This window comes from Ambystoma mexicanum, chromosome 12 (genome assembly GCF_040938575.1).
Source record: "Ambystoma mexicanum isolate Mex_15411 chromosome 12, UKY_AmexF1_1, whole genome shotgun sequence".
NCBI classification, from domain to species: domain Eukaryota; kingdom Metazoa; phylum Chordata; class Amphibia; order Caudata; family Ambystomatidae; genus Ambystoma; species Ambystoma mexicanum.
The window spans coordinates 403,022,910-403,037,021 of NC_090936.1; the positions used below are offsets into that span (position 1 = coordinate 403,022,910).

The 14,112-nt window shown below is 49.3% G+C and overlaps 1 protein-coding gene across 1 annotated transcript in view; it reads right to left on the minus strand.

Annotated features, from left to right (window-relative positions):
* Positions 1–11,701, minus strand: part of TMTC1 (transmembrane O-mannosyltransferase targeting cadherins 1) — a 1,779,343-nt gene extending 1,767,642 nt beyond the window's left edge. Inside the window, exon 1 of the mRNA XM_069628531.1 lies at positions 11,219–11,701. Within this exon, the coding sequence (XP_069484632.1) occupies positions 11,219–11,466 (248 nt within the window). The 5' untranslated portion in view covers positions 11,467–11,701. The remainder of the gene's footprint in view (positions 1–11,218) is intronic.
* Positions 11,702–14,112: the final 2,411 nt, after the last annotated feature.

The window sequence follows — 14,112 nt, forward strand, 5'->3', positions numbered from 1 at the left end:
GTCATCTATTATCATGTGTTGCCCTACTGCATTTTAGTCACCTGCTAGTACCTCAAACTTAGGTGTTGCCTATCTGCATTTGAGTCATCTGTTATCATGTGTTGCCGTCCTGCATTTTAGTCACCTGCTAGTACCTCAAACGTAGGTGTTGCCTATTTGCATTTGAGTCATCGGTTATCATGTGTTGCCCTACTGCATTTTAGTCATCTGCTAGTGCCTCAAACTTAGGTGTTGCCTATCTGCATTTGAGTCATCTATGATCATGTGTTGCCATACTGCATTTTAGTCACCTGCTAGTACCTCAAACGTAGGTGTTGCCTATTTGCATTTGAGTCATCTGTTATCATGTGTTGCCCTACTGCATTTTAGTCACCTGCTAGTACCTCAAACATAGATGCTACCTACCACACTTGACACACTCCGCCTGCTCGCATTTGTTTTACCCGATAGGCTCAAGATGCAAACTTCTCGAAACACACTAGCCCTCCTTACACTTATAACACTCCTAGTCTACAAATTCAGGACTGTTCCAGCTCCCACTGACCATAGCACCTTCCAACTCATGGCCCTTTCTCCCACCATGACACAGACACCACCCCAACCACTGACAAGTCATAATGACCAATTTGAAGAACACCAACAGCCTCTCTCATTTGAGTCCATACCATGTAATACCACATCTAGAAATACGAGACTCCGAGCGAGATTTGCTAAACTCTATGAACCCCGCGCTAGAACGCTGATCTCATCCAACCGCAACAAGTCTACACCAAATAGGAGTACAGGAAAAACCACACAGTCTAAACTTCTAGACACAGAATGTACACAGGTACACCCCTGTCATAACCCATGAAAAGTTATGCACACCTCCACCCACCACCACCCCCCACTAAAAGGTGCTCTAGTCAATGCCAGATCTATGATTGCTCATGCCACCGAGATTGCTGATCTCATCCAAACCGAAAAGCTTGACTTCTTGGCCATTACAGAATCCTGGTTTCATGCCACTGCAGGACCTGCCATCATGTTAGCTATCCCTAATGGTTACACCATCGTAAGGTCATACAGAAGTGAAGCACGTGGAGGAGGCATAGCCCTTATTGCCAAATCTAACTTATCTGCCAGGCTAGCCCCATCTAACGACACTAAATCCTGCGAAACCTTAACAGCTAAACTAGTTAATAATTCTCAAACCCTCACCATCCACCTGATCTACAGACACCCAGGCCCTATTGGAACCTTTGAGGAGGACATTTCTTCCATCTTATCTTATAACCTAAAAAACTCATCACAGGTTATCCTCCTAGGAGATGTTAACCTGGGTTTCAATGACCATAACGACCCACACGCAAGTAGAGTGGCTAACATAATCTCTGAACTAGGCTTTTCACAAAGAGTACTTCACCCTACCCACAACAAAGGTCGAATACTCCATTGGGTGGCAGACCACAAATGCAACGCCTCCATCCTATCGATCTCCCCCGAAATTTGAACAGACCACCACCTTATAACATTTGCTCTAGAAACGGACAGACCTACTCCCACCTTAGCCCAACCTGCCCCATCTATCCCAACAAGGAATAAGAAAAACATCACCCCAGATAACCTACTCCCTCTCATCCTCCCTACACTTATTTCACTACCAGACAACTTGGACCCTGAAACTCTAGTGAACGAGTATAACAAAATCATGTCCTCTGCACTGGACTTAATTGCTCCGCTTAAAATGAGACAAAGTAAACCCAAAGGCCACCTCAACTCTTGGTACACCCCATACCTAAAATCACTTCGCACTAAAAAAAGACACTGCGAGGTCGCATGGAAACTACAACCTACTGAAGAAAATAAAAGTACTCTGAGGGATATATCTACCCTTTACAAAAAGGAAATACTGTCGGCTAAACGGGAAACCTATAACACTGGAATAGCCCAAGCCAACTCTAGTATGAAGGAACTCTTCATCATCCTAAAGGAAATAGAGTCTCCTCTCCCCGTGCCAGACAACTGCGTCAAAGATAAATTATGGTGCACCAATATTCAGCAAGCCCTAACTAACAAAGTGACAACTCTCCAATCCAAAATTGTCATGAAAAAATCCTTGCTCAGCTTGGATACGCAGCCCAAGATTACCAGCACCCCTCCTAAAAATCACACTGACACTCCTCGCTTCTAGTTCTCAAAAGTATCAATTATTGAGACTGAAAAAATCATATTGTCACTCAAACCATCCAACTGCCAGGGGGACCAATGTCCAGCCCAACTGATAAAGGACGCAGCCAGAGACCTGGCTCCCTTTATATCAAAACTCATTAACGCCTCATTCGCATCAGGATCCATACCAAGCAACCTAAAAGAATCATGGGTACTCCCACTGCTCAAAAAACAGACGCTAGACCCAGCCATACCCACGAATTACCACCCAATCACCACCTTGCCATTCCTCCTAAAAATCATAGACAAAGTGGCATACTCATAAATTCAAAAACACCTTGAATCCAACAACCTGTTAGGAGTACGGCAATCTGGCTTCCGTCCACAGCACGGGACCGAAACAGCCCTCCTAGACCTTAAGGCGCAAATCGATGAGCTAAGGGATCAAGGCAAATCAGCCTTACTTCTCCTTTTGGACTTATCAGCGGCATTTGACCTTGTTGACCACAAAGTCCTCTGCAGGCACTTGGACATGGCCGCACACTTCTCTAAAGAAGCCACTGATTGGATCCAATCTTTCCTCAATAATAGGACCATGAGAGTCTTCTCGACCACGGCTGCAGCAGACTCTATCCCTATCACATGCGCGTGCCCCAAGGATCGTGCGTTTCTCCTACACTCTCACTTTCAACAAGCAGGTCAACGCAATGGCTTCTGCCACAGCATACACCTGCAAATTGATAAGAGCGGGCAAACCCTTCCTATCCAACAATAGTTGCATCACACTTGCGAGAGCCCTCGTGTTATTGAAGCTGGACTATTGCAACTCGCTCTACATTGGGGCCAATAAGGAAGTTATCAAAAGAATTCAAATCCTGCAGAATAACGCGCTTAGAGCAGCACTAGGTATTCCCAGGAGAGCCCACATCACCGAACCTAGAAGAGCCAACAACTGGCTCTCCACTCAGGAGAAAATCCAACTAAAAGTGGCCTCTCTTGTTCACAAATGCCTAAATAATACCGCACCACGTTACCTCTCTGCGAGATTCATGAGAACCAAACCAACAAGACTCACCAGATCTGCCCACTCGAACAACATCTCTATACCTAGATTTAAACTGTCCAGAGTCGGTGGCTGTAGCTTTCAGGTTAAAGCTGCCCAACTTTGAAACTCCCTACCCCCCACCTTGCGGACAGATCAACCATACCCGACTTTCCGACATAATCTGACAAAGTGGATCAAAGACGTAGACAAATAACAGACCACTAATTTGCCTGGATCCATCCCACATGCCCATCTCCTTCCGGCCTTTTTGCACACACCTACCTCCCAGCAGTTACGGCCTGCCTGAGTAGGAATGTAAATATGTGTACCATTATTCCTGCCCTTTGTGTATATTCTATGTATATATCTTGTTCTTCATTTACCACGTGATTTGTAACCAAGCTGTGAGTTGTCTTAAAATGCGCCCGGTTACCCCTGGGTCTGGTGCGCTATACAAGTAATAAAAACAAAACAAACAAATAGAGGTGTGGGGGTGAAGGTGCAGGTAACTAACCAGGGCAGAGGGGGTTAACCAATCACCGTTATCCCAGATATGAACAATGTGAACACCATGGGAGATGACATGGGTGAGGGAACAGATAGCAAACTAGACAGAAAAACAGAGGGGGTGGACTTATCAACACATTCTCATGAAAGCAGGTTGTGCATACTGCTAAATTCGATCTTAGGCAGCAGCAAGACAATCAGGATGTGCACACAGCTAAAAGCAAATTTAAAACAGCAGCAATATAATCAGGACAAGCAAACAGCTACAGAGCTAAAAACGAATTTGAAACAGCAGCAAGATAATCAGGATGTGGACACAGCTAAAAACAAATGTATTTTTTAGGTCAACAGGTATATAAGCAGGATAGTACAGGGGTGTAGCAGTGGAGGTAAAAGTCCAGAAAGACGTGGGTGTTATGATTTGGTGTTTTTTAAACAAAGAGACAAAAAGTGTCTTCTGAAGATAGTTAATAGAGATTGTCAGGAGAGGCTCGAAGACCAGAGGATGATGCTGGCAGTATAGAAAAGGTCCAAACTTACGTGATTGCTGAGGGGATGATCACATAGCCCAAGAGCGCCAGGATAGGGTCCCTAGCATCCAGGTGCATGATGAGGGGTAGAGAAAAGTGGGGAAGCCCAAAACGCTGAGCCAGGACCGGACAGGAGCAGACAGGGACTTTGAGGTGGGCCTTGGGTGAATGGAGCTCCCGCCTCCCGTTGGCCCTGATTGGCTATAAGGCAGCCCATCACAGGGGCCCAGGCTCACATTAGGAGCCTGGCTTCAGTGCCAGAGACCAGGGCGGCCATCTTGAGGAGTGGCCTCGAGCAGCAGGCCAAGCAGGATTCAGGAGGAGCAGATACTTCTCAATGCCTTCAAGTCACTGCACTTCATTTGCAGTCCATTAATCAAATTTAAAAGCATATCCCACTCACGTGAAATTATTTTTGAAAAAGGTTGTAATTGCACCAGATGGTATAAATGTTAGTGCACAGATAATTGTCAGCCCCTAAATTGGCGTACCTCAAAGATTGCTGCTCCGTAGGATTGCGGGGTGAGGGATAAGGGAAGGCTGGAAGGAGCTGGATCAGCTTTTGCTTCCCGACCGGGAGATGGAGAAAAAGCCATCACTGGAGGAACAAGCACCCATGCCAATGCACGCCTTTAGCCCTGCCTAATGTCCTCTCTTTGTCTGCCAACTCCTTCCCTGTGTCCCTACCTCGCACTTCACGGTTCTTCATACTAGTCTTTCCAACAGGTTGTAGTGCTGGGCAGGGGCACAATACACTCAGAACAAGTTTCGGTTCTATGAACGTGCGAAAAGCGTTTTATATTGTTTTTTTATTTTATTATTTAAAGCGTGGATCTAGCTTAAGAGCAGCAGAACACTGTACATTTTGTGGGTAGCCATAGTTTTGTCTGGCAAAGATGTATTTTCACTGTAGCACAGCCCTGGCATTTCGAGTAGATGCCCCAGATCCATTGAACGAAAACAAACCCTTAAGCATCCTTTAGCAATGCTGCAAGAATAAACAATTCAATCATTTAGCTGGTGTCATTAATGCAATACTGGGGCCTGTGCTCTCAATTTAAACACACAATGGGGTGTCTTACAGTAATGCATAATTGATTGATGTTACCAATAGAGATACAAATAAAGCACGTTTTCATTATACAGCTCACGATGAAGCCCACTATCATTTTGGTGATTGGAAGCGAGTGCCCAGGAAACAACAGGCCCTAATATTTTTAACCCACTGTCTTAGCTCCATAACCCAAATCGTAAGATTATATAGTCCTTATAAACAATTATTTCTAGAAGGGGAAAAGAAACACTCTTTTTAGCAGCATTGCATGGCAGTGGTGTCTGTGATATTTAGGAAATGTATTCAAACAGACTATTGATATCCCTGAGTGCAGCATGCGCACTCTACTGTGCACCAAAGTGCATGCATCAACATGCCATCTGTCGCCAAACAGGTGGAACAGTTCGATAGCTTATAGCTATTGAGAGCCAGTGCAAACAAAATCATACCAGAGGCCATCGTCAGAAGCAAAAACAAAGAGGTGATGGCAGGAAGGTTTAGAATGAATCTTAACCACTGGCATGGCTCTGGGCAACCCTCCAGACCATCATTCTTCACCTGCCAAGCCATTACAGAAGGGGAAAGGCCATATGCAAAACAGGCTTGGCCCCAACATAAACCCCGTACAAATAACACTTTTCACAGCAGACGTTTGACATTTGGGGGAAAGCCCCTTTTGAATCCACAAAATACGCAGAGCACAACCTGCAGGTTCACAGCCATCAAACCAATCATGTGAGCAGTGCACAACTGGAGGTCATACTCATGGAGGCATTTCATCTTGGGAACATAATCAATCACAGAATTCGTATTATAAAGACTGAGATCCATGAACATTGATGAAAGCAATGGATATTTAACCAAAAAGAGATGCAGTGTATTCATAAATGCCACAATCGCCATGGCATGCAGTCCACTTTGAGTGCATGCCCTCAGCTGCATTCCGGCATGTGCCCCTTGTGGAGTACTACGAGCATCACTGCGATGTTTGATCATCTTCAGTTGTCACATAGTGCCACCTGCATACCTATGTCACCAGTGGCGCACTAAGGAAGGGGTGTCAAACCTGCACATCAGCAAGGCCGTGGCTTGATGAGCCCACATGCATTGTGTACGTTGGCGACTTTGCGTGGCCGCCTCATGCTTGTGTAGAAATCACATGAAGGCACGTTGCCATCTTTCATCCCCCAGATGACATGTGTGTAAGCAGAACGTTAGCAGGTGCCAGCGTGCCCTGCTGAGCTCCTGGTCTGATGTGTCGGGCTGATGGGTGAGCTCAGTTTGCCTGTGTTCTGGATCTGGCCCTTCCGCAGTGTACCTCATGGTTTATTTAGTATGAGGTCTCCCTGATGTGAGCGCATGTCGTGAACAGCCTGGCCCTTCAAAGCTGGCGGACTCCTGAATTCTTCATGACCACCACTCTCTCGTATGCCCCTGAATTGTATGCACTGCTGGGAACTCGGTGCATGTCAAATAGAATCAGCAAGCGGTGGTTTGTGTTTCCATGCCCGTTTCTAATGGCCTATTAACATAGTCTGGAAATCTATGTAGCACATTAAGTCAATGTGAGTTTAGGAGGATTCCTATGCAATATCCTTATCCTTTCTCAGTACGCCTTTCACTCAAAAAAGAGGGAAGTACTGCTAGCAGGGGGTCTTACCCATGTTGGTCATATTCATCAAGACCCAATTGGAGATCCCCAGTATTACTGTTTGGATGAATCATAAAATCCAAAATGTGTCCGAAAAAAAAGAAACACATAGATGAGGAGTAAGTTCAATTAGTTATATTTGAAAAGTGGAGTTGATTTTCACAAACAACAATGCAGGATTAAGAAAATACAATAACACTCCTAAAGGTTGAAATTACTTCTAATGTAAATCCAGTGGACCAGAAAAATCATAGTGAAAAAGAACTACTGTGAAAAGGGACATATGTTACACAAACATAAGAACCAGTGTCTAATTGGACATGGTTACCAAAATATGACAATTTAGAATTCACAGACAATAATTCACAAAGCACATAGGTTTAAACCCTTAAGTATTCACTAGCGAGAGGTTCGCTGTTGCACGAATCACAGAGAACACTCAGAGTATAGAGTGCAGACAAAGTGTGCATCCATCCATTGAATAGGAGTTCTGCAAATGGTATGCCACCAGGTAATCCATCTGACAATGATTCCATCAGAAGGTTCACGTAAACATTCTGTATTTAATTCTCTAGAGTGAACAGTGGTCTCGACTGTTTTCACAAAAAGACACACTTTACGCCTTTCACTGCCATCCCGCGTCACCATAAGGCCATCTAAGTAGCTGGTCCACAGTTCTGAATGTTCATTACATTTTCAAGTGTGTTTTCTTAGGGTTTAGAAAAAAATATATTTCTAGCAAGGGTCACTAGCAGTAGTGTTTTCTTTTTCTAGTTCTAGCACTTCCTGGCCTGAGCTACAAAACAGTGAAACAATACCAGAGCTTGCAAGGTAGCACAGGGGGTTGAGCACTTTTGAGAGATCTGCAGGTTGCAGGTTCAAATCCCGACAATGCCAGCTCAGTCTTTTCCTACTTTTGAGGTAGATAAATGAATACCAACTGATGTTGTATGTAAACATATTCCATGTAAAGAGCTCCATAGATAACACATCGTTATTATTAGATTCAATGTATGCGCTTTCATTCCGGTTCCAGCTCCCATTATGATGCGTTCGCCCAATTGCATCGTGTGTTTGGGAAACTAGTCGCATAACTACACCCAAAAACAGCCATAGCCTAATTGCTTTATTATTGTGTATGCCAAACCTGCTGTATTAGCACATACATTGAATAAGCAATACGAGTTGTGGGTATGGGCGCGCGAGCGGGGCACCCTCAGCATTTGCAGCTATTGGCTCCACGTGGGTGGATGTGCACACGTCGGGTGCTTTCGTGTGCAGCAGGCAAGGGCACGAGGGGAAATGTGAGAGTGGAAGCGCTGGGGTGCCCTGGGTGGCTGCTGCCAGTGATTGCATGTGAGGGTGCAGGCACTGGGAGCTCAGGAGGGTGGGCGCACCCAGTATTGTAAGGCGAGGTTGCCTTAAGAGAAGGCGCTGGTAGTACTTGAAGGCGAGAGGGCAACAGCTTGTGGGAGGCTGCAATGGTTGATAAAACAATAGGTGGGTATTGTTATTGGCAGACGGTGAGCTTCGGTGTCCATCTGGATGGTGTTGCAGCGTGGGTACATGGTATCTGGAGGCGAGATGCTGCGGCTGCCAGTCAGAGCTGGTGTTGCTAATAACTGAAGGTCGGGCAGAAGGGTTGGCAGTACTTTGGGTGACAGTGCTTAGGGCCTGGGGGAGATGGGTGCTGGCTCTCTGTGCTTAGAATGGCTGTAGTGCTGCGCCTGGTGGGTTCACTCAGCTGCTGAATTAAAGGTTCTCCTGGTTGAGGTGGGCCCTGGCCGGGGCGGTGGGGGGCTGGCGAGGGGGAGGGCGTATGGGAATGTGCCAGTTGAGTTGACGTTAGTTAACAGAGCGAGCGGGCGTTGGGAGTGCATCCGTGCTGGTGTGTGCAGTACTTACATGTGACGGTGCCGTTGCTGGGACCGAAGCAGCAGCGCGAGACACCGGACATGCTAGCAACCCGTGAACCATGTGTGGCAATGCCAGTACCTGAACCTGGCGGCAGAGGGGTAAAAGGGGTGATGAATTCAGTGGGTGCATGCGCTCGGCATTTGAATGAGAGAACGCAGTAGCTTAGGGTGGGCATCATATCTTGGGTGCAAAGGGGGCTGATGGCACCAGATTTGTGGGGGCTGGGGCAGGAAGGAGCTGGTAGCAAACGTTAACGTTGAAGGGGATGTTGGTGAGCAGGGCAGTGTAAGCACATGGAGAATGTCTAGTGGACGAGGTTGTCAAGAGTGGTTTGCTCACAGAGCCAGAACGTGAGGACGAACCTGGTAGACAGAGATGATAATGAGGTGTCATTTATATAGCGCTTACACATAACACATTTACACACAATATCAACCGGAGTTGGTACTCATTTATGAACGTTGAAGTATGAAAGATTGAGTTGCCTTGCTGGGATTTGGGCCTGCAAATCGCGAGCGCTCAACCCGCTGAGCTATCTTGCTGGATGTGATGATGGCGACTATAGGAGTGAGTTTATTTGGTGAGCATGCAGAGGCTGGCCCTCAATACATGAAGTCGGTTTGGCTGTTTGTGAGCAGAGCGGGTGCTTGGGAATGCCTGAAAGTGGGGTTTCGATGAATGGGTCAGAATATGCGCTATCAGGCCGGGTACAGTGTGTGCCTTATTGATGGGTGGGTTGAGTTAAGGGGTTAAGTGGGTGCGGTAGTTGTGGTACACAAGGTCGGTGGCTCTCAGAACTTGCAGGCATTGACGTGGGCAGCAGTGGCTGAAATGCGGGGGCACAGCATGGGCGGTGGTGCTTGGGCTGATAGCAACCCACCATTGCGCCTGCTTCTTTCTTTGAAGGGGTGTGCAGTGGGCAGAGGCCAGAGTGTACAGTGCAGTGGTGATTTGAGGATTATGAGGCAAGGAAGGGGTGCAATGGTGGTGGCAGTTTTGAGAGGAAGCATAGTGTCGTAAGTAGTGTTAAGGTGATATGATATGATAGGGTTGGTTATTTATAACGCGCTTAACACCCAGCGGTTTCTAAGCGCGCACCCGGGGACCGAACCTGTGGTGCTCCGTGTCATCTTACTGCCAAGGCGAGCACGTTGTCCCTGAGCTGTCTTCCCGAGGTAGAGGGGGGGAGGGGGGGGGGGGGGAGGGGAGGGGGGAGGGGGGGGGGGGGAGGGGGGGGGGAGGGGGGGGGGGGGATATCACAGGAGTAGAGGTTGAAGGTGTAGCAGATTGTACCAGGGTGCACTTGTTGAGGTTAGTGATGAGTTGCGTTGGCTCTGGTGCACTATTTGGTGTTTACTGAGGGCCTGGTTCTCCAAGCGTTTTTCAATCGGATTACCTCATTGAAAACGCGTTCTGAATCCGGCCAAACGTGTTTTAGATATTCCCATAAGTAACTGAAGATGGGGTGCAGGAAGTCCTTGGGGGGAGTGGGGTGGTTGTGGGTGCTCAGCTGGGCAGTGCGGCGTTGGGGTGCAGAACTAGAGGGGTGCCAGAGTTTGTAGATGCTCTAAGCTCTCACCTGAAGCTGTGCGTGCAGTTACTGGGGGGGAAGGTACTTGGCGGTGTTCACTAGCGGTAGTGCACCAATGAGTGAGGGGTGCTATGGTTTCAGGTATCCAAGTGGTACCTACGGCAGGGAGTACCAGCAGCATCCCCTGTGCAAAGGGGCAGCGAAGTCAGAGACACTTGAGACCAGTCGCCGGTAGGAAGGGTCCTGTAACGGTTTCACTGGTGGTAAGGGGGCAGCAACCGGGCTACTGAGGGGCGCACCGGTGGTTACGGGGCGGGTTAAGTGGCGAGTAGGTGGGGTGGTGCACTAGTGGCAAGGGTGCATTGGTGGGGGTTCGTGGTGAGCGCAGCAATGAACCCAGTAGTGGGCGCACTGAAGTTAAGGTTGCAGTAGTGAGGGTAGAGGTGGGTGCGTTGTGGGTAAGGTTTGGTCCCCTCGCGAAATGGATGCATTTGTACAGATGGTAAGGGTGCAGTGGTGGGGGCTAGTGGTGGGTGCAGCAATTACCCCAGGAGTGGGCGCATTGAAGTTAAGGTTGCCGTAGTGCCGTAGTGGGGGTAGTGATGGGTAAGGTTTGGTCCTCTGGCGCTATGGTTGCGGTGGGGGGTGCAGTGGTGGGGGTTAGTGGTGGGTGCCGCAATGACCCCAGTAGTGGGAGCACTGAAGTTAAGGTTGCAGTAGTGAGGGTAGTGGTGGGTAAGGTTTGGTCCCCTGGCGATATGGAGGCGGTAGTGGTGGAGGCGAGGGGGGCTGCAGTTGTGAGATGCTTGTGGGGGCGCGGCGCTCCCCGTACCTGAAGCTGAGGGTGCAGAGCGGCCGGTAGGACTTGTGGCTGCTGTTCTCGGCCATGTCCTTGCCCCAGAAGTCGTTGCTGAAGATGCTGCGCAGCGGGGCGCCGGGCCGCACGTCGGGGTTGTTGAGTATGGCCCAGACATCGTCGTGCAGGAACTCCCCGCGCAGAGCGGGCCGGTAGCAGAGCGCGCAGAGCAGGCACAGGGCGAGCGGCGGCCCGCAGAGCAGGGACCAGCTCCGGACGGACATCGCGCGTCCTCAGCGCGCAGGCATTGCGCGGGCTCCGGCGGTGGGCGACCCCGACGCTTTCCTCCCGCCCCCTCGTGGGCTGCTGTCTCGGCTGCCTGCGTCTGTACCCCGCTGTCTCGGGCTTGAGCCGTCTCTCCCGCGAGCAGAGCCCGCACTGGCAGCGACTGCCCGGGGAAGGCACATCCTCGGCGGCCTGAGACGCGCGCATGCGCACTGTCACCTGGGAAGAAAAATACAGGCTGTAGAGGGCGCGTGCAACTGGTGGAGGGAGGGGGGGGCGGTGCAATCAGGCGGCGCAGGTGAGGTGGGCTACCATGGCTATGCGACTGCTGTATCTGGCCTTCAGGGGTGGACTAGGAACCAAAACAGGCCCTGGGAATCATTTTAAAAGTGGCCAGTTATCACATATTTTTAGCAAGCCCAACCTTTTCCTGTGAGAAATATTGAAAACAAAGTAGGTTACCACACAAAAGAGGCACACGGTGCAGAGGCCTAACAGGAAATCTCCAGAGTTCTCTATAGGCCAGTCCACCCCCCGCCCCACTTGCTGGTCTACCTGATGCTGCGTTGTGTTGGAAACGGACAGTAGTGGGGGCTTGTGTGCTAGAGGTGCGCGCTCAGTCTGGTTTTGAGATGTATTCTCTGGACTGTGGGGCTAATGTTTTGTGAGAGAAAATCACTATTGTGAGTGGGGATTATTTTTTAGTAGGTAGTTTGGGTTTTTCCGAGCCCGCAGACCCGCTAAAAGCACGAAAACCCACAGCGCAGGATGTTGTGGGACTGGTGCGCAATGTCCAGACTGCAAGGCAACATCAAGCTAATAATGTAGACGTCACCGTGATGAATGGTGGTGTGAGTAAACGTCTCCCATGTTCCATTTGTGCCCGACACCCAGTGCTGTGGGTAGGCGGGTGTTCCGGTGAGGCAGCACACACCACGTACACATGCAGGTGGCTGGAGTGGTGGGTTATGGTAGCGGAGAGGGGGGGGCACCGGTTGGGAATGAAATAGGGGGTATTGCAATGCGAACGATGTCAGGGGCGGTGGGGGATGTGGTCCCACATGCCCATAGTTGCAGCTGCACGCAACCTGCAGAAGTCTGAAGAGCGTGTCCTTGTGTGTGTGCAAGCGGCGGGGCAAAAGGCTCCGATCCGACGCGCAGCCCTTCCCCCATGCACGCCCGGACAGCGGAGACGGCGTCAGGTCCGACCTCCACTGGCTGTCGTGGGGTGCCCTGGTGCCCACACACCTTGCATGGCTCTCCGGGGACTTCACAGTCTGCTGTGGTGTTGAGAGGGATATATGCCCGTGGTGGAGAGGGAGGGGCAGTGTTTTTCTTCGCCTCCGGACCGACGCACAGCTTTCCGCCGGTAGCTGAACTCCTCCCTGCGCCTGGAGGGCGAGAAAGCAGCGAAGCTCCGCGCGTTCAGCACCCAGGACAGTCGCGTGGCCGAGCCGCCTCTCAGCGCAACCACCACCGCCGCCGCCGAGGCCCGCCACGCCGTATTATCACCTTCTTTGTAGCCACGCAGCACTTTTCAGCCGCTTCCCTTGAACACGTTTAGTGCCAGGATTCCAGCCGCCACCAGGTCCTCTGCTGCTGCAGGCGTTAAACACGCGAAGACGTGTGCTCTGAAATCACGCACCCCCTCATCGAGAGGTCCTGAAACCCTTTCACACTGTGGGACTGTGCAACCACACGCCCACCCTCTGCCGCCCGCAGCAAACACATGGAGGGCCCATGAAGTCACATAGCTCACATCTGTCGCTACCATGAAACACATGCAGACTGTGGTTCCCTGCAGACAGGGCAGTTTCTAGCCAACTTGGTGCCTAGGGGAAATATCAGAATGCACCCCCACACTGGCACACGTCACTCCCAAACTACACCTCTGTTGTGCGACAAAAACCCTCCTCAATATGAATAAATAATTGCTGTATAAATGAAGCTAGTTTCATTACATTGTAATTCAGGTACATTACAAAAGAATTCTAATCGGGAGGATAGCTCAGCAGCAACGTGCTCCCTTAGAAACAAGACTTCACGGAGTATCACAGGTTCGATCCCCGGGTGCGCGCTTAGAAACCTCTGGGTATTAAGCGTGTTATAAATAACCTATCATATCATATCAATGTGAAAACACAGCTGTTACTGCCCAAGTAAAGCATTCTTCTGTTACCTGCTCTTAGGGAAGGCCTTGCCTGGATGCAGTTTTAAACTGTCCGTACTGGTACACTGTGGTGTAACCAGCCTTCCGGGGTCTGCAGGCCCACTGACAACTGGCTCTGTGTTGCAGGTGTTCTGTTCGTACCACCTCACTTGTATTTTACAAGGGGCAATACTAGACTAACCATATGAATTCTTTTCTTATAGGTTATCATTCCAAGATGGACAGTTTGGTACACTCGTAGTGTACTCTCTGAAAATACCTCTATGAGAGTGGGAAAGGGGACAAATAGCACCAGTGAGGGTTCCTGTATGCTTTGGATTAAATCACAGAGCATTTCAGGACTATAACAGAGATCAGAGATCTCTACATTTGATAAAAAAGTGTGTGATAAAAGGAATGAATGTGTGAATCTCTAAATTCTTAACCGATGCATGGCTTGGTGCTCACATCACGGTTCTCAATACTCACCCTCACA